Consider the following 27,764-nt stretch of genomic DNA (forward strand, 5'->3'; position numbering starts at 1 on the left):
TGCAGTGAATGGTGCTGCCCGTCTGACCTGATCATGAAGCTTTTCCCATGGCTGCAGTTTTTCTTCACTCTGTGCACGCTGGGATTGGCTCAGGCACGCTGGGTCCTAGTGCCCGCACCTTGCATTTCACTTACACTTCCTGGTCCTGCCTGCAGTGCAAACTTTATCAGTAAGGCTACTTTCACACAAGCGTTTTTTTGCATACGTCCCAATGCGTCGTTTTGGCGAAAAAACGCATCCTGCAAAGTCGTCTGCAGGATGCGTTTTTTCCCCATAGACAAAACATTAGCAACGCATTGCAACGTATTGACACACGTCGCAACCGTTGTGCAACGGTTGCGTCGTGTTGTGGCGGACCGCCGGCCGCAAAAAACGCTACATGTAACGTTTTTTTGTACCGACGGTCCGCCATTTCCGACCGCGCATGCGCAGCCGGAACTCCGCCCCCACCTCCCCGCACCTCACAATGGGGCAGTGGATGCGTTGGAAAAACAGCATCCGCTGCCCCCGTTGTGCGGCGCTTGCACAGTATGCGTCGGTACATCGGGCCGACGCAGCGCGACGGCCCCGTACCGACGCTAGTGTGAAAGTAGCCTAAGTGGGGATGGAACTTATTAGGTTTATTAAATTCAGGTATGTCACTGTGAGACCGTTGGGGTATTGTGGGGGCTGAAAGTGAGTGAGGGGGGACAGGGTACTGGGGGGTGAATGTAAGACCATTTGGGGGTTGTGAGGGCAGAAGGTGGGTGAGGTGGGACAGGGCACTGAGGGGGTGGATGTGAGATGATGGGGTATTGGGGCTGAAGTGGGGGAGGGGGGACAGGTCACTGGGGGCTGAATATTATGTTTTGTTCTGATATTATATGTACTCCATCAGGTAATATTTGCTGTCTGGGGAGGCTGGAGATGGGGGGGTAGGGGGCTTTTGATATGTACCACCTGGGTCTTTTATGAGTATTAGTATAAGGAGCCCTCATACAGTAACCAAGAGCTGCATCACATTTACAGCACCACTCCAGCATTATTTTTTATTTCATTGCTGGGGCGGTGCTGAAAATCCACGTCGCCTGCCTCCTGTCTGATACTCACCTTCTGGCGTTTTCATCTGTTTTTGTCTCCGCTCGGCTCCGTCTCCTGCAGTTTGTGACCTGTCCGAGGCTCCAGTGTTTCATGGAGCGGCGCAGAGGTCTCTAATCAGTGTGAGTCTGTGGGAGCCTCGTTCTGGCCTCTTCCTCACTCTCAGGCTATGTGCACACGTTGCAGATTGGCCGCTGCGGATTCGCAGCAGTTTTCCATCTGGTTTACAGTGCCATGTAAACCTATGGAAAACCAAATCCGCAGTGCCCATGGTGCGGAAAATACCACACGGAAACGTTGCGTTGTATTTTCCGCAGCATGTCAATTCTTTTTGCGGATTCCGCAGCATTTTACACCTGCTCCTGTATAGGATTCCGCAGGTGGTAAAACGCAGGTGAAATCTGCACAAAAAACACAGGAAATCCGCGGTAAGTCCGCACACGAATCCACAACAAGTGCACATAGCCTCATAGTCTTACATTGAGCGCTTGTATCGAAAGGTAGGAGACAAAAAAGCGCAAATAGGGTCTTATCCCCAGGATTGTTTCCAATCAATTAAGAGAGAACTGCTCACCTGGTGGTACAAAGTAAAAGCGTGTAGTTGTCAGCCGTGCTGTTGCAACAAATGATGGATCCAGATATAGTTATAAGATGTTCGGGTGGTTTATTCAACGCGTTTCGAAGCTCATGGCTTCTTCTTCAGGAAGTTTCCACAACTTCTGTGGAAACTTCCTGAAGAAGCCATGAGCTTCGAAACGCGTTGAATAAACCACCCGAACATCTTATAACTATATCTGGATCCATCATTTGTTGCAACAGCACGGATTTTATCCACATTCATCTATTATAATGGTACATTGAGCGCTTGTGACATAGCTTCTAACTTCTGGCCTGTCAGAAGCTGCGCTCACAAGTTTGAGCAGCGGCACTGCAGCAGTGCCACAAAATAGTGAATACGCCAGAGGATGAGTAAATGACCAGGGTATCCAAATCATGACAGGGAGCTGTGAGTCCATCATACTGTGTATATGGGAGCTGCGGGCCAATCATACTATGTATAAGGGAGCTGCGGGCCCATCATACTGTGTATACGGGAGCTGCGGGTCCATCATACTGTGTATACGGGAGCTGCAGGCCCATCATACTGTGTATATGGGAGCTGCGGGCCAATCATACTATGTATAAGGAAGCTGTGAGTCCATCATACTGTGTATAAGGAAGCTGTGAGTCCATCATACTCTTTGTGCGGGAGCTGCAGGCCCATCAGACAGTGTATAAGGGAGCTGTGCACACATCATACTGTGTATAAGGGAGCTGTGGGCCCATCATACTGTGTATAATGGAGCTGCGGGCCCATCATACTGTGTATAAGGGAGCTGTGGGCCCATCATACTGTGTATAAAGGAGCTGTGGGCCCATCATACTGTGTATAAGAGAGCTGCGGGTCCATCATACTGTGTATAAGGGAGCTGTGGGCTCATCATACTGTGTATAAGGGAGCTGTGGGCTCATCATACTGTGTATAAGGGAGCTGTGGGCTCATCATACTGTGTATAGGGAACTGTGAAGGCATATTGTGCATATGGGAGCTGTTGGCCCATTACACTGTATATAAGGGAGCTCTGGGGGGCATTATACTTTCTATAGTGGAGTTCTGTCAGCATTATACTGTGTATAGGGGAGCATTGGGCTCATACTATCTATAGGGGAGCAGTGGGAACATCATACTGTGTAGAGGGGAGCAGTGGGGACATCCTACTGTGTAAAGGGGAGTTATAGAATCATCATACTGTGTATAGGGGAGCTGTGGGGGCCTTAGACTGTGTATAGGGAAGCTTTAAGCTCACCATACTGTGTATAATGGAGCAGTACATGGGGAAACTTAGGGGACATTATTAAATGTTAAGTGGGCACTTAAGCATTATTGTTATAGGGACACTCAGAGTATTGTGACCATCAAAGTTGCATATGGTCACAATATGGCGGTAAAGTCAATGTTCGTTTTTGTATATAGATTTATTTTCAATAACAGAGCAGTCATATTCTGAGGTTCCCCTATATTCACTATTAGAGTGCGCAACCGTAGCTGTAATCAGGGTTAGCTGGTTAGGGGCCCACTCAGATGTTTCGCCCCAACTAAGTTGAAACCCTAGCTACGCCTCTGATAGGAGATTAATGTTTATGGCACAACCCTTCTTAATCATGTCAGTCTGCTTATTCCCTTACACATCAAGTGTCTAAAAATTGTACAACCCCCTTTTTAAATTAAAAAGTTCTATGACTTTCTCGTGTAGTTATTGTTTGTTATTTGTATTCATTTCCAAGAACTCTGTTTTCTGTTACTGAAAGTGTTAGTGTTATAGGGATTGGCCACTACTTTACAAGTCCCTTTCATGTGAACCAAGTACGATAGATTAGCTTTTTTGTAAATACCCTGCTTTCCATATTATTCTGTAACCTGAGCTGGTCACATGGTCTCTGGCTCAGAATCCTTTGACTTCCTGTGATGTCACGAGTTCCTAGCATTGGAAACTGATGGGTGGGTGTAGCTTGATGTGTGGGTGGGGCTCCATTCAGCACACTGCTCCTGTGCATGCTACTGCAAGCCTTGCTCTTTCATGTGTTTGTATGTAGAGTGTGACAGCAGAGTGTGTATGTGTATATACAGTACAGACCAAAAGTTTGGACACACCTTCTCATTTAAAGATTTTTCTGTATTTTCATGACTATGAAAATTGTACATTCACACTGAAGGCATCAAAACTATGAATTAACACATGTGGAATTATATACTTAACAAAAAAGTGTGAAACAACTGAAATTATGTCTTATATTCTAGGTTCTTAAAAGAAGTACCATCATTTATTTTTCAACAGGACAATGACCCCAAACACACCTCCAGGCTGTGTAAGGGCTATTTGACCAAGAAGGAGAGTGATGGGGTCCTACGCCAGATGACCTGGCCAGATGATGGTTTGGGGTGAGCTGGACCGCACATAGTGAAGGCAAAAGGGTCAACAAGTGCTAAGCATCTCTGGGAACTCCTTCAAGATTGTTGGAAGACCATTTCCGGTGACTACCTCTTGAAGCTCATCAAGAGAATGCCAAGAGTGTGCAAAGCAGTCCTCAAAGCAAAAGGTGGCTACTTTGAAGAACCTAGAATATAAGACATATTTTCAGTTGTTTCACACTTTTTGTTAAGTATATAATTCCACATGTGTTAATTCATAGTTTTGATGCCTTCAGTGTGAATGTACAATTTTCATAGTCATGAAAATACAGAAAAATCTTTAAATGAGAAGGTGTGTCCAAACTTTTGGTCTGTACTGTATGTATGTGTGTGTGTGTGTGTGTGTGTATATATATATATATATATATATATATATATATATATATATATATATATATTATAAAACAACTGCCCTACACTCTGTTTATGCACACTGCTGTCTACTCTTCTACTGTATAATTGTCTAAGGGTCACTCCCATCTTTCTGTCTGTCTGTCACGGATATTCATTGGTCGCGGCCTCTGTCTGTCATGGAAATCCAAGTCGCTGATTGGTCGTGGCAAAATGCCCACGACCATTGCCACGACCAATCAGCAACGGGCACAGTCCAGCGGCAAAATGGCCACTCCTTCCTCCCCGCAGTCAGTGCCCGCTCCATAATCCCCTCCAGTCAGCCCTCACACAGGGTTAATGGCATCGTTAACGGACCGCGCTATGCCGCAGTGTAACGCACTCCATTAACGCAGCAATTAACCCTGTGTGACCAACTTTTTACTATTGATGCTGCGTATGCAGCATCAATAGTAAAAAGATCTAATGTTACAAATAATAATAATAAAAAATAAAAGGTTATTCTCACCTTTTGACGTCGCGGCTGTCCTCGGCAGTGCAAGCGGCAGGTTTAGGTGCCAAGGATGCTATGCAAGAAGGACCTGCCATGACGTCACGGTCATGTGACCGCGACGTCATCACAGATCCTGCGCTCATACCAACCCTGGGACCGGAAGCTGCCGCGTGCACCGCACACAGGCGCCAGGACTTCAAGGGGCCTTCGGAAGGTGAGTATATGTTTATTTTTTATTTTAAGTCTTTTTTAACCACGCATATAGTGCCCACATTGCTATATACTACATGGGCTGTGTTACATACTGCGTGGCCTCTGTTATATACTACATCCCTGTGCTATATACTATGTGACTGCAATATACTACGTGGCTGTGCAATATACTACGTGGCTGTGCAATATACTACATGCTCTGTGTTATATACTATGTAGCTGTGCAATATACTATGTGGCTGTGTTGGTTCTCTTATATACGTCGACTGTGCAATATACTACATGGCTCTGTTATATACTATGTGGCTGCAATATACTACGTAGCTATGTAATATACTACGTGCCTCTACAATATACTACGTGGCTGTTATATACTACGTGGCTCTGCTACATACTACATTGCTGACCAGTATACTACATAGCTGTGCAATACACTACGTAGCTGTGCAATACACTACGTGACTGTGTTATAGACTACGTGCCTGTGCAATATACTACGTGGCTCTACAATATACTATGTGGCTATGTTATACACTACGTGGCTCTGCTATATACTATGTGGCTGACCAATATACTCAAGTTCATCGGATTAAGAGAGCAGCTGCTAAAAAGCCATTACAAAGCAGCAAACAGAAATTTGAAGCTGCTGGTGCCTCTGGAGTCCCTGGAACCTCAAGGTGTAGGCTCCTTCAAAGGCTTGCTGTGGTGCATAAACCTACTATTCGGCCACCCTTAAACAGTGCTTACAAGCAGAAATGGTTGCATTGGGCCCACACATACATGAAGACTAATTTCCAAACATTCTTCTTTACTGATGAGTGTTGAGCAACCCTGGATGGTCCAGATGGATGGAGTAGTGGATGGTTGGTATATGGCCACCATATCCCAACAAGGCTGCAACAACAGCAAGGAGGTGGAGGAGTCATATTTTGGCCGGAATCATGGAGAAACAGCTGGTAGGGCCCATTAAGGTTCCTGAAGGTGTGAAAATGACCTCTGCAAAGTATATAGAGTTTCTGACTGACAACTTTCTTCTATGGTCTAAAAAGCAGAAACGTGCCTTCAGGAGCAAAATCATCTTCATGCTGACAATGCCCCATCTCATGCTGCAAGGAATACCTCTGAGTCATTGACTGCTATAGGCATAAAAGGAGATAAACTCATGGTGTGGCCACCATCTTCCCCTGACCTCAACCCTATAGAGAACCTTTGGAGTATCATCAAGCAAAAGATCTATGAGGGTGGGAGGCAGTTCACATCAAAACAGCAGCCCTGGGAGGCTATTCTGACTTCATGCAAAGAAATACAAGCAGAAACTCAATGGATGCAAGAATTGTGAAGGTGATATCAAAGAAGGGTTCCTATGGTAACATGTAACTTGGCCTGTTAGGATGTTTTGGAGTTAAATAGCTTTTTTGTTCAGTGATTGTGACCTCCTAATGCTGCAAATTCCACAAATGAGCATTTTCAATTCTACTGTGCCTAATAATTTGGAACAGTGCATTTTAAGTTTTTATTCATTTTGGAGATTATACTGTTATCATTGGGAGGTTTATTCAATAAAATTCGATGTATACTCTAACGGGTGATGACTTTTATTAGACTGATTGTCATTTGCACCGGCCATTGAGGAAAATCCAGAGAAAAATGTCAGTTGCATAATAATTTGGAACATAGTGTACGTAGCTCTGTTATATACTACGTAGCTATGTTATATACTACGTCGGTTGTGTTATATACTACGTCACTGTGCAATACAGTACGTAGCCTGTGCTATATACTACCTACATATTCTAGAATACCTGATACGTTAGAATCGGGCCACCATCTAGTTATAGCATAAATCTACTATATAATTGTCTAAGGGTCACTTCCGTCTGTCTGTCTGTCGCGGTTATTCGTTCCCTGATTGGTCTCGCCAGCTGCCTGTCATGGCTGCCGCGACCAATCAGGGACGCGCACAGTCTGGAAAAAAATGGCCGCTCCTTACTCCCCGCACTCACTGCCCGGCGCCCGCATACACCCCTCCGGTCACCGCTCACACGGTTAATGCCGGCGGTAACGGACCGCGTTATGCCGCGGGTAACGCACTCCGTTACCGCCGCTATTAATCCTGTGTGTCCCCAACTTTGTACTATTGACGCTGCCTATGCGGCATCAATAGTACAAAATGTAATGTGAAAAATAATAAATTAAAAAAAAAAACCTGCTATACTCACCCTCTGTAGTCCGCTGAGCCGCTCGCGCAGCCCGCCATCTTCCGTTGCAGGTTGCGGTTGCAAAGATGGTATGGCAGAAGGACCTGCCATGACGTCACGGTCATGTGACCGCGACGTCATCACAAGTCCTGTGCGCCTGCGCGGAAAGGACCTGACGTGTCTTCACGGTCATGTGACCGCTACACGGTCATGTGACCGCGACGTCATCACAAGTTCTGTGCACCTGTGCGGAAAGGACCTGACGTGTCTTCACGGTCATGTGACCGCTACACGGTCATGTGACCGTGACGTCATCACAGGTCCTGCGCTCAGACCAACCCTGGGACCGGAAGCTGCCGTGGACTACAAGGGGCCCTCGGAAAGGTGAGTATATGTTTATTTTTTAACCTTTAACCTGTGACAAACGTGGCTGGGCAATATACTACGTGGCTCTGTGCTGTATACTACTTCGCTGTGCAATATACTACGTGGCTCTGTGCTGTATACTATGTCACTGGGCAATATACTACGTAACTGGGCAATATACTACGTCGCTGGGCAATATACTACGTAATTGGGCAATATTCTACGGCGCTGAGCAATATACTACGTCGCTGGGCAATATACTACGTCACTGGGCAATATACTACGTGACTTGGCAATATAGTACGTGGCTGGGCAATGTACTACGTGACTGGGCAATATACTATGTGACTGGGCTATATACTACATGGCTGGGCAATATACTACGTGGCTGGGCAATATACTACGTGACTGGGCAATATACTGCGTCGCTGGGCAATATACTATGTGGCTGGGCAATATACTATGTGGCTGGGCAATATACTACGTGGCTGGGCAATATACTACGTGACTGGGCAATATACTACGTGACTGGGCAATATACTATCTGGCTGGGCAATATACTACGTGGCTGGGCAATATACTACTTGGACATGCATATTCTAGAATACCCGATGCGTTAGAATCGGGCCACCATCTAGTAGATTAATACATCTCACTTTCCTCCCTTCCATACTATTATAGTAGAACATGATTAGTGAGAGGGAGTGTGGGCTAATCTTTATTGCCAGGTCTGGTGTATGGTGTTGCTTCGATTCCCAGTATCAGTGACTTGCCTGTGTCAGTGTCCTATATAGGACTCTATGCTAAACATGTATATGAAGCTGGGGGAGCAGTAGATGGGGTGCAGGCAGAGTTATAGGTTTGTGCTCACTGCTGGCTTGCATCCCAATGTAGTAAGGAGGGAGCAGAGGATTCTGAAGAGGAACTGATGGCTGTGTGTAACTGCGCTGATACCGGAGGACAGGAAGCGAATCAAAAAGGCTTAAATTAACATGAAACTGGCAGAAAAGGTATATGGGGTTACTTAGGGCCATAATCCTTGAACATTTATGGCAAAAACAGTAACCGAGCCAGGCTAGTGGACAACCTCTCTAAGAAGTATTTGCAATTATGTCCAGTCTAAGCAACTTGAATTGGTGTAGTGCCTTGTTGAACAACTTCATTACGATTTGGGTAAATTCACACATGACAAATGTATTGCAGAAATATACAGGTCCTTCTCAAAAAATTAGCATATAGTGTTAAATTTCATTATTTACCATAATGTAATGATTACAATTAAACTTTCATTTATTATAGATTCATTATCCACCAACTGAAATTTGTCAGGTCTTTTATTGTTTTAATACTGATGATTTTGGCCTACAACTCCTGATAACCCAAAAAACCTGTCTCAATAAATTAGCATATTTCACCCGTCCAATCAAATAAAAGTGTTTTTTAATAACAAACAAAAAAAACATCAAATAATAATGTTCAGTTATGCACTCAATACTTGGTCGGGAATCCTTTGGCAGAAATGACTGCTTCAATGCGGCGTGGCATGGAGGCAATCAGCCTGTGACACTGCTGAGATGTTATGGAGGCCCAGGATGCTTCAATAGCGGCCTTAAGCTCATCCAGAGTGTTGGGTCTTGCGTCTCTCAACTTTCTCTTCACAATATCCCACAGATTCTCTATGGGGTTCAGGTCAGGAGAGTTGGCAGGCCAATTGAGCACAGTAATACCATGGTCAGTAAACCATTTACCAGTGGTTTTGGCACTGTGAGCAGGTGCCAGGTCGTGCTGGAAAATGAAATCTTCATTTCCATAAAGCATTTCAGCCGATGGAAGCATGAAGTGCTCCAAAATCTCCTGATAGCTAGCTGCATTGACCCTGCCCTTGATGAAACACAGTAGACCAACACCAGCAGCTGACATGGCACCCCACACCATCACTGACTGTGGGTACTTGACACTGGACTTCAGGCATTTTGGCATTTCCTTCTCCCCAGTCTTCCTCCAGACTCTGGCACCTTGATTTCCGAATGACATGCAAAATTTGCTTTCATCAGAAAAAAGTACTTGGGACCACTTAGCAACAGTCCAGTGCTGCTTCTCTGTAGCCCAGGTCAGGCGCTTCTGCCGCTGTTTATGGTTCAAAAGTGGCTTTACCTGGGGAATGCGGCACCTGTAGCCCATTTCCTGCACACGCCTGTGCACGGTGGCTCTGGATGTTTCCAGACCAGACTCAGTCCACAATCTTCCTCAGGGTCCGGTCACCTCTTCTCGTTGTACAGCGTTTTCTGCCACATTGTTTCCTTCCAACAGACTTACCATTGAGGTGCCTTGATACAGCACTCTGGGAACAGCCTATTTGTTGAGAAATTTCTTTCTGGGTCTTACCCTCTTGCTTGAGGGTGTCAATGATGGCCTTCTTGACATCTGTCAGGTCGCTAGTCTTACCCATGATGGGGGTTTTGAGTAATGAACCAGGCAGGGAGTTTTTAAAAGCCTCAGGTATCTTTTGCATGTGTTTAGAGTTAATTAGTTGATTCAGAAGATTAGGGTAATAGGTCGTTTAGAGAACCTTTTCTTGATATGCTAATTTATTGAGACAGGTTTTTGGGGTTTTCAGGAGTTGTATGCCAAAATCATCAGTATTAAAACAATAAAAGACCTGACAAATTTCAGTTGGTGGATAATGAATCTATAATATATGAAAGTTTAATTGTAATCATTACATTATGGTAAATAATGAAATTTAACACTATATGCTAATTTTTTGAGAAGGACCTGTATAGTTCCCCTAGAACTTGTCACTAGGTCACCCTGACTATTCCGATTCTCTATTTTTTAATTTTTTTTTTGTAATCATAATACAGGCCCAGCGATATAGGCCATCTTAATTGGTGCTGATTTATATGGTCTTTGGACTGCTCTGAATTGTTAACCTGGTGTAATGGTGGACTTAAAAAAAAAAAATATAATAATCAAGGAAGCAGCAGGAATACATTTTTAGAGCAAAAACTGGCAACTTTTGAACTGGAGACACGTCCTCCTTTTTTGCTGGGAAGCACATGGATTCATGTAAGCACCACTCAGGTGAATGGGACAGTAATAGGCTTTTCTGCAGCAAGTCTGCCAGGTGTGAATAGGTGGCAACGGAGTCACGTTTAGTCTGAAATCCGAAGTACTGTAGTTTACGATATAGATTAGAATTTGGTTCTAGCTAATCCAAAGAACTGTGTGCTGTTGGGCCTAAGCTGAGCGCCTGCACTCCTGTTAACACAACAGCGATTAGTAGTAGTAGACCTTCGTTAACGCTTCGCTTACACCGGAGCCAGCCATGTAAGATGTAATGGGGCTGTCTGACGAATTCTCTAGATCTCAACGTTTAGCAGAAACACCCCTGAATGGTAAAAGCGCCCTGATCACACCATCAGTAACAAACATAACACATTTCCATTCCTATCAATTAATTAGAGGAGACTTACAACAGTAGTTAAGACCAAATGCATCAAACGTATGTAACATCACGATGTGTTTTACATTACTGTGTAATAACTTATTAAGAACCAACTTGTGAAATGTGATACAATAGAGAGCGACGTGTGTGCTAATAAAAGCAAAAAACATAACAGCTCGTTGATTTTGTAAAGTGTAGAAACACATAAATATAATTGGAATTGTGGCTATATGTATTGCACTGTCTACTGTTAAGGAAACTATAATGGTAAAGGAACTGATCCTAGCAATATGCAGAGATCGGGTCCTGAGGAACTTCCAGTACCGTTTATGTATTTAGGTTCAGATGTTCCCGGTGGTGGCCTAGACAAGTGGTCATCAATAGGACTGCACAAACCCCGCATATTTCAGTTCAGTGGGCGACAGTGAACAAGGGTTGGCAATTTTCTAATATATCATAAAATATTATGCTTTCCATTTTTTTTACAGTTGTTGAAGCTTTTTTCCTTAACTCTGAAAAGGAGCAATATTTGGAAGTTGAACTTGGCCCGTAAGTATGTTTTTCCTAAAAGTCAATTTATTCAGATTCTAGAAATATTTACTGTTAGTTGTATTTAGACAGGACTCCTAACATTGTGACCAGGGAGGCATCACAGTAAGTGGATACAATTGATGGAACTTTTATAGCAGTTTTAATATTATAATAGTTTGGCTGCATTCATTATTATCATTAAAAGGAATCTGTCACTAAGTTTTTGACACTTAATGTGAGAGCAAAACAAGAAATGAGTTGGCGCACCTGTAGGTATAAGTACAATATGTAGGTGCACAGTCACACTGTGGCCATTGACAGACCATGACCAGTGTGAATGTGCACCTACATATTGCACCTATGCCAACAGGTGCGCCAGCCCATTGCTTCGGTTTTGCTTTCTTGTATTTTGTTCACATAGGGGTGCGGCTCCCCCTTTTTGGACGCTGCATCTTTATAAAAATTTCCATGGGCAGTTGTTGAAACAGTCACGTCTAGTGCATGCTCTGTCCCCATCTATTTTGAGACCTGCTGGCATGTAATGGGTGAACTACAAGCGTTACGGACCATCCCGACTGGGTTCACCTTGTTGCTGCTGTTACACTCTATTGATGAAAATAGTGTGAACTAAGTACCCGGTTATTGACACGTACTATTAGTACTTATTTATCTACTTTCTGCAGGGTGTTTGCTCATTTGCATTTATCCTAGATTTTGTTCCCTAATCTGAGAGCAGCATAATATAGAGACAGAGATCCAAATTCCAGTGAAGTGTCACTTACTGGGCTGCTTGCTCTAATTTTTATAAAATCTGTTTTATTAGCTTGAAATTTTCAGTAGATGACTAGTATTCCTGCCACCAAGTAGTTCTCCATAATAATGACCTCCATATTACTCTACGCCCACCACTGATTGGCAGCTTTCTGCCTATGCACAGTGTACACAGAAAGCTGCCAATAAGTGGTGTGGGCTGGGTTATTCAGAGAACTGGTAGATCCGCAGGAATTAAAACAGGAATTTTATCAAAACTTCTGAAAGCAATACAGCAAGTAATACATCCCAGGAATCAGGATCTCTGCCCCTACTTCATGCTGCTCTCAGTTGGCTTAGCAATACTTGGGTACAGATTCCACTTACAATCGTCATATGAAGCCCTGGTTACCGGATTGGATTCAACAAGGAATAAAAGGGTGAGCATTATAGTGGGTGCAAATTTCTTTAATATCAGATTAATATTTCATCTTTTGATTAGTCGGCCTGTCTCAACATTATATGTGCATCATGCACTACAAGACAGGTTGACAAATCAAAAGAAAGCGCCGCAGATGCCGGCAGGTAAGAAGCCATACCCCTTCTTTTGACCTACAGCAATAGACCACTGTCATGGCTGATGGAACGTGCCAATGAATTACACCAATTCTCATGCTCACCCCTTTACTCCCTGCTGTTCCTCTTGGTCTCCATGTTGAAGTGACCTAGCATAGTGCCTCTGATTAGCATAGTGCCTCTGATTTTCATAGTTATGGGCACATATGGAGCTTAAATACATATAGAGATTAAGAAACTCAAGCAAACGTAGTGAAGATGACGAGTTCTCGACCTTCAAAGTGTGCCATGGCCAATTCCTACAGGAAAAATGCAGAAATTGGGCATTTAGATCCCATAGCTCCCATTTTCTGACTTCTTAAAAGATAATACAACTGGTTAAGTTTCTTACTTATCCTGACAAGCTGTTTTTTCCATTTAATGGCAATGATTGTCATGGCATAAATCAGTGTAAGCACTTTAAACAGTGTTTAATCAGCAGCAGTTAGGATGCTACTGAAGTTTCACAGAGCTGAAAATGAGCTGTAATAAAAAGGGCTTGTGCCGCAGTGTCAGTACTGCTGAGCAAAATGCGTCGTGGTAAGGTGTGGAATTCCCCAGAATGGTGACATTTGTTACCACATTCATAAAACTGGCACCCTGACATCACTGTGTCTGGTGGTCTACTCCTCTCAAAAGTCATTGCAGTAAAGGGGCAGCACAACGTGTAATGCTAGCGCCGAAATATTCCAGCAAGGAGGAAATAAAAATGGCAGCAGTTCTTTTCCCTCTCCTACCACATGGTGAATCTAACAGGAACTGTTTTATTTGGAGACCTCAGGCATTTTTCTTGTCACTTGTTAGATTTGCAAAATTACAGGAACAATTTTACTGCTAAAATATCACACCCTCTGCATCATTTTGGCTGGTATTTCACAAAATCGGATAACTCCTTAGAAATTGTCCACTACCTTGACTTAGTTACAGGTTTTGCCACATTCTTAAGTTTTAATGCCCCCTAAACAACCACATACACTTTTTCTGCAAAGTTTCTTGTTGGTTTTTTGCTTTTGCTTCCTGTGCCCTAGCTCCAGCTCTGTTACCACAGCCATCAGAGTCCTCTGCTCCATTCTGAGTACATTTCCCACAATCCCATGTGCTGGGCTGCAAGCCAGCAGTGAGCACAGACCTTTACCTCTGTCCAAACCTACTCCTCCCACAGCGTCACACACAGCCTCAGCATGATGTCCTGTTCTGAACACTGTTACAGGTAATAGAAGTAAGGCACAAGGCACCATTACACCAGCCCTGACAATAAAGATCATCCCCTACAACACTCCCTCATTGCCGTGGATGATAGCATGATGGGATGGGGTGAGATCTGAATGTATTCAGATTATAAAGAGATTACAGCAGGGTTTATATACATTACACAAGGTATATAGCAGTATGTGTGCCTGTATATACACTGCTGTATACATACAAGGGAGAGCACCATCTGTAGGGAGAGCTGGAAGCATGTACAGAAACTAAGTGAGCTCTGCTGAATACAGCCCCACCCACCTGGGAGGCAAGCCACGCCCACCCACACAAGACCATCTCCCAAACGTGCCAAACTTTCCCCCATACATTAGTTTCCAGACCCCGAAACTTAAAGAGAATCTGACGTGACATCACTGGAAGCAGTAGATTCTCCCCCAGTGATCATGGGACCAGAAGAGCAGCTCCGGTTAGAGCATGATTTCGCACAGCAGGGTATTTAGTGAATTGCTTGGTCTACGGCGACATGTAAAGTAGTGGCCAACCTCTTTAGTGAATTTAGGTCATCATGTCTGTTTCATCTGATGTTTTTTCAGCCTGCTTAAAAATCACTGCATCCAGCAAGCAATCGTTCTGCTCCATCATCATAGAATATTAGAATTGGAAGGGACCTCAAGGGTCATGTCCATCCCCCTGCTCAATGCAGGATTCACTAAATCATCTCAGACAGGTGTCTTGCCAGCCTCTCTTTGAAGACTTCCATTGAGAGAGAACTCACTGCATCTTGTGGCAGCCTGTTCCACTCATTGATCACCCTCACTGTCAATTTTTTTTCTAATATCTAATCTGTATCTTCTCCCTTTCAGTTTAATTCCGTTGCTTCTCATGTTTCCATGTGGATATGAGATTAAGAATGATCCCTCTACACTGTGACATCCCTTCAGATATTTGTAGAAAGCTATTAAGTCTCCTCTTAGCCTTCTTTTTTGCAAGCTAAAGATTCCCAGATTCTTTAACCGTTCCTTGTAGGACATAGTTTGCAGTCGGCTCACCATCCTGGTAGCTCTTCTCTGACCTTGCTCCTGTTTTTCAATGTCTTTTTTTTAAATGTGGTGCCCAGAACTGGACACAGTAGTATTCCAGATGAAGCCTGACCAAGGAGGAGCAGAGGGGGATAATTACTTCACGTGATCTAGACCAGGGGTCTCAAACTCGGCAGAGTGAATGGGCCGCACATAAAAAAAAATTTAAGCTGGCGGGCCGCATTCCTTTCAAACTTAATACAGTACAAAATTATTGTTAAACAATTGGTTATTTGAACTACTATAACAATTCTATGTTACTGTACTGTAATACTGCTAGGTTTAATCCCTTCCTGCCGCCGCCCTTTTTCGTTTTTGTGTTTTCGCTTTTCGCTCCCCTCCTTCCCAGAGCCATAACTTTTTTTATTTTTCCGTCAATATGGTCATGTGAGGGCTTATTTTTTGCAGGATGAGTTCTACTTTTGAACGACACCATTGCTTTTACCATGTCTTGTACTAGAAAACGGGGAAAAAATTGCAAAAAAAAATGCAATCCCACACTGGTTTTTTGTTTGGCTTTTTTGCTTACTTCACTAAATGCTAAAACTAACCTGATATTATGATTCATTACGAGGCCATTACGAGCTCATAGACACCAAACATGTCTAGGTTATTTTTTATGTAAGTGGTGAAAAAAAATTCAAAACTTTGCTAAAAAAAAGCGCCATTTTCCGATACCCGTAGCATCTCCATTTTTGTGATCTGGGGTCAGGTGAGGGCTTTTTTTTGCGTGCCGAGCTGGCGTTTTTAATGATTCCACTTTTGTGCAGATACGTTCTTGGGAGGCTAGAAGCTGGCACCACTGGATCAGCTCAGCTACTTAGCAGCGATCATCAGCTGAATTGCAGGCTTACTATGAGTGCCGACCACAGGGTGGCGCTCACAGCTAGCTGGCATCAGTAACCATACGCGTAGAGGTCTCAAGGACCTCTATGGTTACCGTCCTGATGCATCGTCGACCCCCGATCATGTGACTGGGGTCGGCGATGAGCGCATTTCCGGCCACGTGGCTGGAAGCGGTAGTTAAATGCCGCTGTCAGCGTTTGACAGCGGCATTTAACAGGTTAATAGCCGAGGGTGAATCGCGATTTCACACACCGCTATTGCACGCACATGTCAGCTGTACAAAACAGCTGACATGTCGCGACTTTGATGTGGGCTCACCGCCAGAGCCCTCATCAAAGGGGGAGACACGACATGTGCAGTACTAGTACGGCGCATGTCGTGAAGGGGTTAAACTTAATGGAAATTTGCAGGCTTACTCCACATGCTTATTTTAACAATCCAGTTTTCCAGTTCAAGTGTCGGAAAATTTAGTCTAGCTGCTCAGTTGGCAACGTTTGCCAGATACGAGAATGTCAAGATTGGGCTTGAAATCATGAGCGTTGGCCAATCGCAATGTTGCACGAAGATGTTCATCTGTAAGTCTTGACTGTAGTGCTGATTTGTTAAGCTTCATTGAAGAGAAAAACTGTTTGCATACGTATGTACTTCCAAACATGGCCATGATCCTGGCGGTGGTTTAAAGGGAACCTGTCACCCCCCCCCCCCAGTCGTTTCAAACTAAAAGAGCCACCTTGTGCAGCAGTAATGCTGCATTCTGACAAGGTGGCTCTTTTAGTTCTGGGTGCTGTAACTTGAGAAATAATCAGTTTTATAATTTGTCTGAAATACCTGGTCTTCAGTCAAGGAGGCCGGCGTTTCCCCCCTGCTTTAGACAGCAGACAGCTGTCACTCACATCTTCTTGGCGCCGGGCGCCGCCTCCTCCTCCTCACCGCTGTTTTCAAAAGTAGCTGGCGCCTGCGCTCTTATCCCCTGCCTGGTGCAGGCGCAGTGAGCGCTGCCCGTCTTTCCTCATATGCAGTCCAGCTGACTGCGCCTGCACGGCCGCCCTGCTTGTGATTCCCAGCCCCGCAATGTGAATAAATCATAAGTCACTGCGGGGCTGGGATTCACAGGCAGGGCGGCCGTGCAGGCGCAGTCAGCTGGGCTGCATATGAGGAAAGACGGGCAGCGCTCACTGCGCCTGCACCAGGCAGGGGATAAGAGCGCAGGCGCCAGCTACTTTTGAAAACAGCGGTGGTGAGGAGGAGGCGGCGCCCGGCGCCAAGAAGATGTGAGTGACAGCTGTGTGCTGTCTGAAGCAGGGGGGAAACGCCGGCCCACTTGACTGAGGAGCAGGTATTTCAGACAAATTATAAAACTCATTATTTCTCAAGTTACAGCAGCCAGAACTAAAAGAGCCACCTTGTCAGAATGCAGCATTACTGCTGCACAAGGTGGCTCTTTTAGTTTAAAACGACTGGGGGGGGGGGGGGCTGGTTGACAGGTTCCCTTTAAGAAGTTTTGGAAATTTTTCTCATGCGACAAACCTATAGAAATCTGGAACACCAATGTCCATATACTTCTGTTTAAGAAGGGTGTCACATTGCAAGTCTGCAATCTCCATCTGCAGATCTTCTGAAACATAAGCAATGTCTACCGCAAACGGAGTGGCGAAGAGTGCAAATTCAGTTTCAAGCTCCTGAAACTCATGAAAACGTCTATCAAACTCTTGTAGCAACAGAGAAATTATATTGGAATAGTAGTTCAAGCGTTCTGGTTCAGCTCGTACCAGCGACTGCATAGCTGAGAAAATAGCTGAGAAATGAGCCAAATTGCCAGACTGCAGCTGCTGGGCCCACAAATACAGCTTACATCTGAATGCTTTTATCTCATCAAACATCACTGTAATCATCTGCTTTGGGCCCTGGAGCTTCAAGTTGAGTTCGTTGAGGTGTCCTGTGACATCTGTTAGAAACGCTACGTCAGATAGAAAAGCTGGGTCAAAAAGTTGGAAAGCATCATTATCCTTCAATGCCATAAAAAGCGCTATCTCCTGTCTCAAAGCAAGAAATCTTTTCAACACTCTTCCCCGACTCAACCATCTGACCTCGGTATGATACAACAAGTCTCCATATTCACTGTCCATATCACACAAGAAAGAAGTGAACTGCCTATGGTTAAGACCTCTTGCTCGTATAAAGTTAACAGTCTTAACCACAAAGTCCATAACTTCTTTCATTTTTACACTTTTTCCACACAGCGCTTCCTGATGCAGAATGCAGTGTAAAGCTGGTTTCGTTTTGCTTTCAATAATCCCACAGCACCAATGTTTTCAGAACACATTGCTGGTGCACCCTCCGTGACCACAGACACCAGTTTATCCCATGGCAGTCCTGCTGTGTTAATGCAGCCTTCAAGTTCTTTAAAAATGTTACGACCGGTCGTTGTACCTCTCATTGGTAATAAATCCAATAATTCCTCGGTTATGTTTAGGTTTTCATCAACCCCACGAATGAACACAGCACAGTATGAAGTATCTGTTACCCTGGTGCTCTCATCAAGTGCTATGGAAAATGCTTAAAAACTTTGGCACTGCTGTAATCAGTTGCTGATGAACGTCACTAGCAGATTCAGTGATTCTACTAGCAACAGTATTTGCCGACAAGCTTATACCTTCGAACAGTTGTTTTTTGTCCAGACAAATAATTTCACTTGCTTTTATAAAACAGTCTTTAATGAACTGACCCTCAGTAAACGGTCGTGAATGTTTTGCTATCATGTTACTGAGTACAAAACTGGCTTTCACAGAAGCTTCACTTGACTTGTTAACACTTGAGAAGAAGTTTCGCTGTTTTTTAAGAGATGATTTCAGCTGCTGAAGCTTTTCCTCTCTGTTTGCCAGACAGTGCTTCATACTGTTCTCCATGCTGCGTCATGTAATGTCGACGCACATTGTAGTCCTTAAGCACTGCGACAAACTAAAAACAAATAAGACACTGGGCTGTCTCTCCAACCTCCGTGACAAAATGTTTTCCCACTTTTCCTGAAATATTCGTTTTTCATCAGCAATCTTGCGCTTTTTTGATGAAGTTGCCATTTATGATTTTAAACAGGTCCTCTGTGTATTGAAAAATATGTCTGTTAGCAACTCCGTCCTGCTCCTATAGAAATGCATCATAGTCTGCGGGTGTATGCGCTGACAGGGCCATGGACTATAATAGGGTCGGCAGAGCGAACATGTGCTCTGTCGTGCATCATTTTCAGGTCTATTCGCATACTTGAGGCAGACACTCAGACATAGTAGAGTCGACTGTGTCCAGTAGGTGTATACGCCCAAAAATGATGCACGACAGAGCACACGTTGACTGTCAGCACCATTATATATTGTGTATATATATTATATTCTATGGCCCCGTCGGCACATATGTCCAAATCCCATTTTATATTGGTTCGGACATAAGCCCCGAAGGGACCAACGAACATGGCCAAGAACACAATGTTAAAGCAATATATGAGGCTGCTGTGTTCTGCTGTATTCTGTGCCAGAGGCAGGGTTTTTGAGGGCCCTGGGCGAAAGAGTCTCAGTGGGCCCCCTAAAACAGTCCACGTAGTATATAACACAGCCCACGTAGTATATTGCACAGCCACGTAGTATATAACAGCCCACGTAGTATATTGCACAGCCACGTAGTATATAACAGTATAACAGCCCACATAGTATATAACAACCCACGTAGTATATAACAGCCCACGTAATATATTGCACAGCCACGTAGTATATAACAGCCCTCGTAGTATATAACACAGCCCACATAGTGTGTATAACAGCCCTCGTAGTATATAACAGCCCTCGTATATTGCACAGCCATGTAGTATATAACAGCCCTCGTAGTATATAACACAGCCCACATAGTATATATAACACAGCCTACATAGTATATAACAGCCCACGTAGTATATAATAGCCCACGTAGTATATAATAGCCCACGTAATATATTGCACAGCCACGTAATATATAACAGCCATCGTAGTATATAACACAGCCCACGTAGTATATAACAGCCCACGTAGTATATTGCACAGTCACGTACTATATAACAGCCCTCGTAGTATATAACACAGCCCACATAGTATCTAACAGCCCACATAGTATCTAACAGCCCACGTAGTATATAACAGTCCATGTAGTATATAACAGCCCTCGTGGTATATAACACAGCCCTCGTGGTATATAACACAGCCCACGTAGTATATAACAGTCCATGTAGTATATAACAGCCCTCGTGGTATATAACACAGCCCTCGTAGTATATAACACAGCCCACGTAGTATATAACACATCCCACGTAGTATATTGCACAGCCACGTAGTATATTGCACAGCCACGTAGTATATAACAGGCCACGTAGTATATTGCACTGCCACGTAGTGTATAACAGCCCACGTAGTATATAACAGCCCTTGTAGTATATAACAGCCCACGTAGGAAGTCACTGCGTATCCATGGCGACTGTGGGCAGCTCTCCAGCAGCGGCTCCCAGAGCTTTGTGCCGCCTCCTGTCTTCTAGCGTGCACCGTGGGCCGCAGATGCCTGCCTCAGGGGCCGCATGCGGCCCGGGGGCCGCGTGTTTGAGACCCCTGATCTAGACTGTATGCTTCTCTTAATACATCCTAGAACTGTGTTTGCCTTTTGCCTGCTCTATCACATTGTAGACTCATGTGCAGTCTGTGATCTATTAGTATACCCAAGTCGTTTTCACACGTGCTGTTGCTTAATTCTATGCCTCCCATTATGTAGATGTCATTTTCGTTTTTCTCACCCAGATGTAGAATCTTTCATTTCTCCCTGTTAAATACCATTTTATTTGTGGCTGCCCATTGTTCAAGCTTATCTAGATCCTTCTGAATCCTTTCTCTGACTTCTCTAGTGTTAAGGTACCGTCACACTAAGCGACGCTGCAGCGATACAGACAACGATGCCGATCGCTGCAGCGTCGCTGTTTGGTCGCTGGAGAGCTGTCACACAGACCGCTCTCCAGCGACCAACGATGCCGAGGTCCCCGGGTAACCAGGGTAAACATCGGGTTGCTAAGCGCAGGGCCGCGCTTAGTAACCCGATGTTTACCCTGGTTACCAGCGTAAAAGTAAAAAAACCAAACAGTACATGCTCACCTGCGCGTCCCCCAGCATCTGCTTCCTGACACTGACTGAGCTCCGGCCCTAACAGCAGAGCGGTGACGTCACCGCTGTGCTGTGCTTTCACTTTACGGCCAGCGCTCAGTCAGTGCAGGAAGCGGACGCCGGGGGACGCGAAGGTGAGTATGTACTGTTTGTTTTTTTACATTTTACACTGGTAACCAGGGTAAACATCGGGTTACTAAGCGCGGCCCTGCGCTTAGTAACCCGATATTTACCCTGGTTACCATTGTAAAACATCGCTGGTATCGTTGCTTTTGCTGTCAAACACAACGATACACGCCGGTCTGACAACCAAATAAAGTTCTGAACTTTAATCGACCAGCGATATCATAGCAGGATCCTGATCGCTGCTGCGTGTCAAACACAACGATATCGCTATCCAGGACGCTGCAACGTTACGGATCGCTAGCGATATCGTTTAGTGTGACGGTACCTTTAGCTAGCCCTCCTAGCTTTGCATAGTCTGCAAATTTGATCAGGTTACCTTCAATTCCCTTATCTAGATCATTTATAAAAATGTGGGACAACACTGGAGCCAGGATAGAGCCTTGTGGTACCCCACTTGAAACACTCTTCCAATTGGATGTGCAACCATTTATTACTCCTCTTTGAGTAGGATCACTGAGCCAGTTATGGTCAGATTAGTCTGGCATGACTTTTTTAATACAAACCCATACTGGCTCTGGTTAATTACTGTCTTATCCAAGTACTTACATACATATTGTTTAATAATCTGTTCAAAGCTGTTTCCTGGTATAGAAGTAAGGCTCGCTTGCCTGCAATTTCCTGACTCCATCCTCTTTCTTTTTAAAGACAGGGACATTTGCCCTTCTCCAATCTTCTGGGACTTCTCCTGTTCTACAGGATTTTTCAAAGATTCTGGCTGGTGGTTCTGCTTGGATGTGCTGCTTGGAGTTATGGTCATACCTTAAAGATTGTAAGCTTTGTGAGCACATCCCTCAGTCCTCCAGTAACTCTTGATTTATGTATTATTCTGTGGAATATGTTGACATTATGTAAGTAAAATTATTATTTATCGCCATAGACTGAAATTTAATTATCAGGTTTAGATGAAAGGGGTAGAAAAAAATCACTTTAGTTTTGAAGTTTTGTGAGGTGATGTCGCAAGAAGAATTGGGAAGGTGCCATAAGTTGCTGAAAGAGTGCTCTGTCAAAAAAAAAAAAAAAAAAAACGCAAAGAAAGTCCACACAGATAAAAAAAAAAACCATACATGTATGCACAGAAGAACAATGGCCACATCATAACGGGCCTACATGGAAAATTGTCCTGCACAATTTGTGTGGTCATTTTTTTACGTGGGCACTTTCTGATAACCCCTCATCCTGATTCCTTGCTCAATGTCTCATTTGTTGTCTTCACTTCTTCTCTTCTCCTTTCTATAAGGTTTTCTCGTGGATCAAACCTATCCCCCCACCTCCTTTCAATTCACACAGACCCTATGGTACAAGCAAGCTATCCTTGTTGAAGGGTATTTATCTTGTGCACTTATACAGTTGCAATAACAATTATTTATCTTCCATTGGAAATTAGGTTGATTAGAAAAATTACAAACTTCCTGCTTTTTGCGATATACCAATCGAACAAAAACAATTTAAGGCTACGTTGAGTATTTGTGTTTGGCTCAAATTTGTTGTCGTGGATTTTCTAAACTAATTAGCAAAATTAGCTTACTTGCATTTTTTCATTGTATTTTTCAGCGCATTTTTTTTACATGCGTTATTTATGGCTTCTCGTTTTGTATCTTTTTACAATATCATGTTTTTAAATAAAGCTGTTTTGTTTTGAAAGCTTATTGTTAATTCGTTTTGATAAATCTTAAAAAACCCAAATCAGAAAAGCAATGCGTTTATTTTTTATCTGCAGAGTTTCCTCATCTCATTTAAGTCTGAGGAAAATTCACAAGTAAAACGCACATTTAATGCAAGAGGAAATGAAATGTTGCAGAATTAAAATTCACTCCGCAGGTCAGTTTAGGTGACGTAAAAAACAAATCACAGTAGGCATGAGATTTCTATAGAATTCATTCATTTTGTTGGTAAGACAGAAAAATTATGCAACATCAAAAATGTAACAATTGGGAACGTAGTATTAAAAGGAACCTGTCGTCAGCAGGATTTCAGCCCCAAACTATTTATATGTACATGTAGCTCTTTCACAAGACCAGCAATAACTTTATATGGCCAGTCTGTTCCTCCATTACTGAGATATCAGTGTTTGAATAAGGCCGGAGACACACTTCGTATGAAAAATCGGTACGAGTCTCCCGGGAGGCGCACGAGTGTAATACAAGTGTCATGTGAGTACAATCCGATTTCTCACACCTAGCATCCGATTTACATCCGAATGCAGTGCGATTGCTATTCGACTACAATGCAGTTTTAACATGAGCTTTTACATACAGCAATTCTCTGTCATTTACACATCATTTTCAAAGGAAATATTTGTCAAAACACACACACATATACAGGGCCGGACTGGGACTAAAATTCAGCCCTTGCATTTGAAGTCACACAGGCCCACTTGTCACATGGTGACTGTATAATATATTTGTACACTTGTAGGTTACAAGAAGTGAGGGGAGTGTAACACGACTATATAACATATAATTACAGCTGTATCCAGCATTACAGCTCAGTCCCCATAGAATGTAATACAGCCCAGTCCCCATAGAATGTAATACAGCCAGCCCCCATATAATGTAATACAGCCCAGTCCCCATAGAATGTAATACAGCCCAGTCCGCATAGAATGTAATACAGCCAGCCCCTATATAATGTCATACAGCCCAGCCCCCATAGAATGTAATGCAGCCAGAATGTAATGCAGCCAGCCCCCATAGAATGTAATGCAGCCAGCCCCCATAGAATGTAATGCAGCCAGCCCCCATAGAATGTAATGCAGCCAGCCCCCATAGAATGTAATGCAGCCAGCCCCCATAGAATGTAATGCAGCCAGCCCCCATAGAATGTAATGCAGCCAGCCCCCATAGAATGTAATGCAGCCAGCCCCCATAGAATGTAATGCAGCCAGCCCCCATAGAATGTAATGCAGCACAGCCCCCATAGAATGTAATACAGACAGCCCCCATAGAATGTAATACAGCCAGCCCCCATAGAATATAATACAGCACAGCCCCCATAGAATGTAATGCAGCCAGCCCCCATAGAATGTAATGCAGCCAGCCCCATAGAATGTAATGCAGCACAGCCACCATACAATATAATGCAGCCAGCCCCCATAGAATGTAATGCAGCACAGCCCCCATAGAATGCAATGCAGCCAGCCCCCATAGAATGTAATGCAGCCAGCCCCCATAGAATGTAATGCAGCCAGCCCCCATAGAATGTAATGCAGCCAGCCCCCATAGAATGTAATGCAGCCAGCCCCCATAGAATGTAATGCAGCCAGCCCCCATAGAATGTAATGCAGCCAGCCCCCATAGAATGTAATGCAGCCAGCCCCCATAGAATGTAATGCAGCACAGCCCCCATAGAATGTAATACAGCCAGCCCCCATAGAATATAATACAGCACAGCCCCCATAGAATGTAATGCAGCCAGCCCCCATAGAATGTAATGCAGCCAGCCCCATAGAATGTAATGCAGCACAGCCACCATACAATATAATGCAGCCAGCCCCCATAGAATGTAATGCAGCACAGCCCCCATAGAATGCAATGCAGCCAGCCCCCATAGAATGTAATGCAGCCAGTCCCCATAGAATGTAATACCGCACAGCCACCATACAATATAATGCAGCACAGCCCCATAGAATCTAATGCAGCCCAGCCCCATAGAATGTAATGCAGCCCCCCCCCCCCCAATAGCCCCACAATCCAGTTATCACTCAGTCAATGATATATAATAATAATAAAAAAAAAACACTCTACTCACCTTTCCTCTTGCCCCGCTCTGCTCCTGGCTCCGGTCTCAGCAGCTGCAGTCTGCCCGCCCGGTCACACAGCAGGTGCGCAATGATATGACGTCATTGCGCACCCGCAGGGTCAGCGGCAGGCAGAGCGGGGAATGATGGGAGAGGGAGCGTCAGCAGACGCTCTCTCCTCCATCATTGCATTCAACTGTACCGGCGTCTGTGACGCCAGTATAGTTGAATGCGGGGCTGGGAGTGTGCCGACAGCGGCACACTCGAGCGGCCCACTACTGCCACCGGCCCTTCTGGCATTTGCCAGAACAGCCCGATGGCCAGTCCGGCCCTGCACATATATATATATATATATATATATATATATATATAATAGAATAAAAACTGGCAATTCATGCGCCACGTACAGTAAAATCACAGAGTGACAGGTTACAATAGAATAGATATATACACATAGATATATATACACTCACCGGCCACTTTATTAGGTACACCATGCTAGTAACGGGTTGGACCCCCTTTTGCCTTCAGAACTGCCTCAATTCTTCGTGGCATAGATTCAACAAGGTGCTGGAAGCATTCCTCAGAGATTTTGGTCCATATTGACATGATGGCATCACGCAGTTGCCGCAGATTTGTCGGCTGCACATCCCAAAGATGCTCCATACAAGGCAGGATGGATCCATGCTTTCATGTTGTTTACGCCAAATTCTGACCCTACCATCCGAATGTCGCAGCAGAAATCGAGACTCATCAGACCAAGCAACGTTTTTCCAATCTTCTACTGTCCAATTTCGATGAGCTTGTACAAATTGTAGCCTCAGTTTCCTGTTCTTAGCTGAAAGGAGTGGTACCCGGTGTGGTCTTCTGCTGCTGTAGCCCATCTGCCTCAAAGTTCGACGCACTGTGCGTTCAGAGATGCTCTTAGGCCTACCTTGGTTGTAACGGGTGGCGATTTGAGTCACTGTTGCCTTTCTATCAGCTCGAACCAGTCTGCCCATTCTCCTCTGACCTCTGGCATCAACAAGGCATTTCCGCCCACAAAACTGCCGCTCACTGGATTTTTTTTCTTTTTCGGACCATTCTCTGTAAACCCTAGAGATGGTTGTGCGTGAAAATCCCAGTAGATCAGCAGTTTCTGAAATACTCAGACCAGCCCTTCTGGCACCAACAACCATGCCACGTTCAAAGGCACTCAAATCACCTTTCTTCCCCATACTGATGCTCGGTTTGAACTGCAGGAGATTGTCTTGACCATGTCTACATGCCTAAATGCACTGAGTTGCCGCCATGTGATTGGCTGATTAGAAATTAAGTGTTAACAAGTAGTTGGACAGGTGTACCTAATAAAGTGGCCAGTGAGTGTAGATGTCAGTGACACACACACACATATATACACTGCTCAAAAAAATAAGGGAACACTAAAATCCCACATCCTAGATATCACTGAATGAAATATTCCAGTTGTAAATCTTTATTTATTACATAGTGGAATGTGTTGAGAACAATAAAACCTAAAAATGATCAACGTAAATCACAACTAATATCCCACGGAGGTCGAGTTAAAATGATGCTAAAAATCAAAGTGGAAAATAAATTTACAGGCTAATCCAACTTCAGTGGAAATGCTTCAAGACAAGGAAATGATGCTCAGTAGTGCGTGTGGCCTCCACGTGACTGTATGACCTCCCTGCAATGCCTGGGCATGCTCCTGATGAGGCAGCGGATGATCTCCTCAGGGATCTCCTCCCAGACCTGGACTAAAGCATCCGCCAACTCCTGGACAGTCTGTGGTGCAACGTGACGTTGGTGGATGGTGAGAGACATGATGTCCCAGATGTGTTCAATTAGATTCAGGTCTGGGGTATGGGCGGGCCAGTCCATAGCTTCAATGCCTTCATCTTGCAGGACAGGAACTGCTGACACACTCCAGCCACATGAGGTCTGGCATTGTCCTGCTTTAGGAGGAACCCGGGGCCAACCGCACCAGCATATGGTCTCACAAGTTGTCTGAGGATCTCATCTCGGTACCTAATGGCAGTCAGGCTACCTCTGGTGAGCACATGAAGGGCTGTGCGCCCCTCCAAAGAAATACCACCCCACACCGTTACTGACCCACTGCCAAACCGGTCATGCTGAAGGATGTTGCAGGCAGCAGATCGCTCTCCACGGTGTCTCCAGACTCTGTCTGTAATACTATTGTAGGAACTCAAGGATTCTGATAGCATGGGGCAATGAACAGACAGAGACTGGATTCTTTAGTGCAAATAGTGTATTTGTACAACAGCAATAACACCCAAAACAATATACTGATAACCCACAGTGTCCTGAAATGAAACGAGTCCTTGAAATATATACAGCAAATCAGCAGAGTTCTTAAGGCAGAGTACTCAGCAAGGTGAGTGTGATAGGTGACGTGGTGCAGATCCAAACACTGTCGGCACAGAAAGAGTCAAATCCAGGTGTGAAGTAAACACAGGGAAGTCCAGAACAAGTCCAC

The 27,764-nt window shown here is 44.3% G+C and overlaps 1 protein-coding gene across 3 annotated transcripts in view; it reads left to right on the forward strand.

Annotated features, from left to right (window-relative positions):
* The window catches only part of LOC143790648 (UPF0462 protein C4orf33 homolog), a 127,015-nt gene that overhangs the window by 55,318 nt on the left and 43,933 nt on the right, over positions 1 to 27,764 (forward strand). For all 3 annotated transcript variants that reach the window (XM_077279157.1, XM_077279158.1, XM_077279159.1), the window contains exon 3: positions 11,645 to 11,705. In XM_077279157.1, the coding sequence (XP_077135272.1) occupies positions 11,645 to 11,705 (61 nt within the window). The remainder of the gene's footprint in view (positions 1 to 11,644; positions 11,706 to 27,764) is intronic.

This window comes from Ranitomeya variabilis, chromosome 1 (genome assembly GCF_051348905.1).
Source record: "Ranitomeya variabilis isolate aRanVar5 chromosome 1, aRanVar5.hap1, whole genome shotgun sequence".
In the NCBI taxonomy this organism is placed as follows: Eukaryota; Metazoa; Chordata; class Amphibia; order Anura; family Dendrobatidae; genus Ranitomeya; species Ranitomeya variabilis.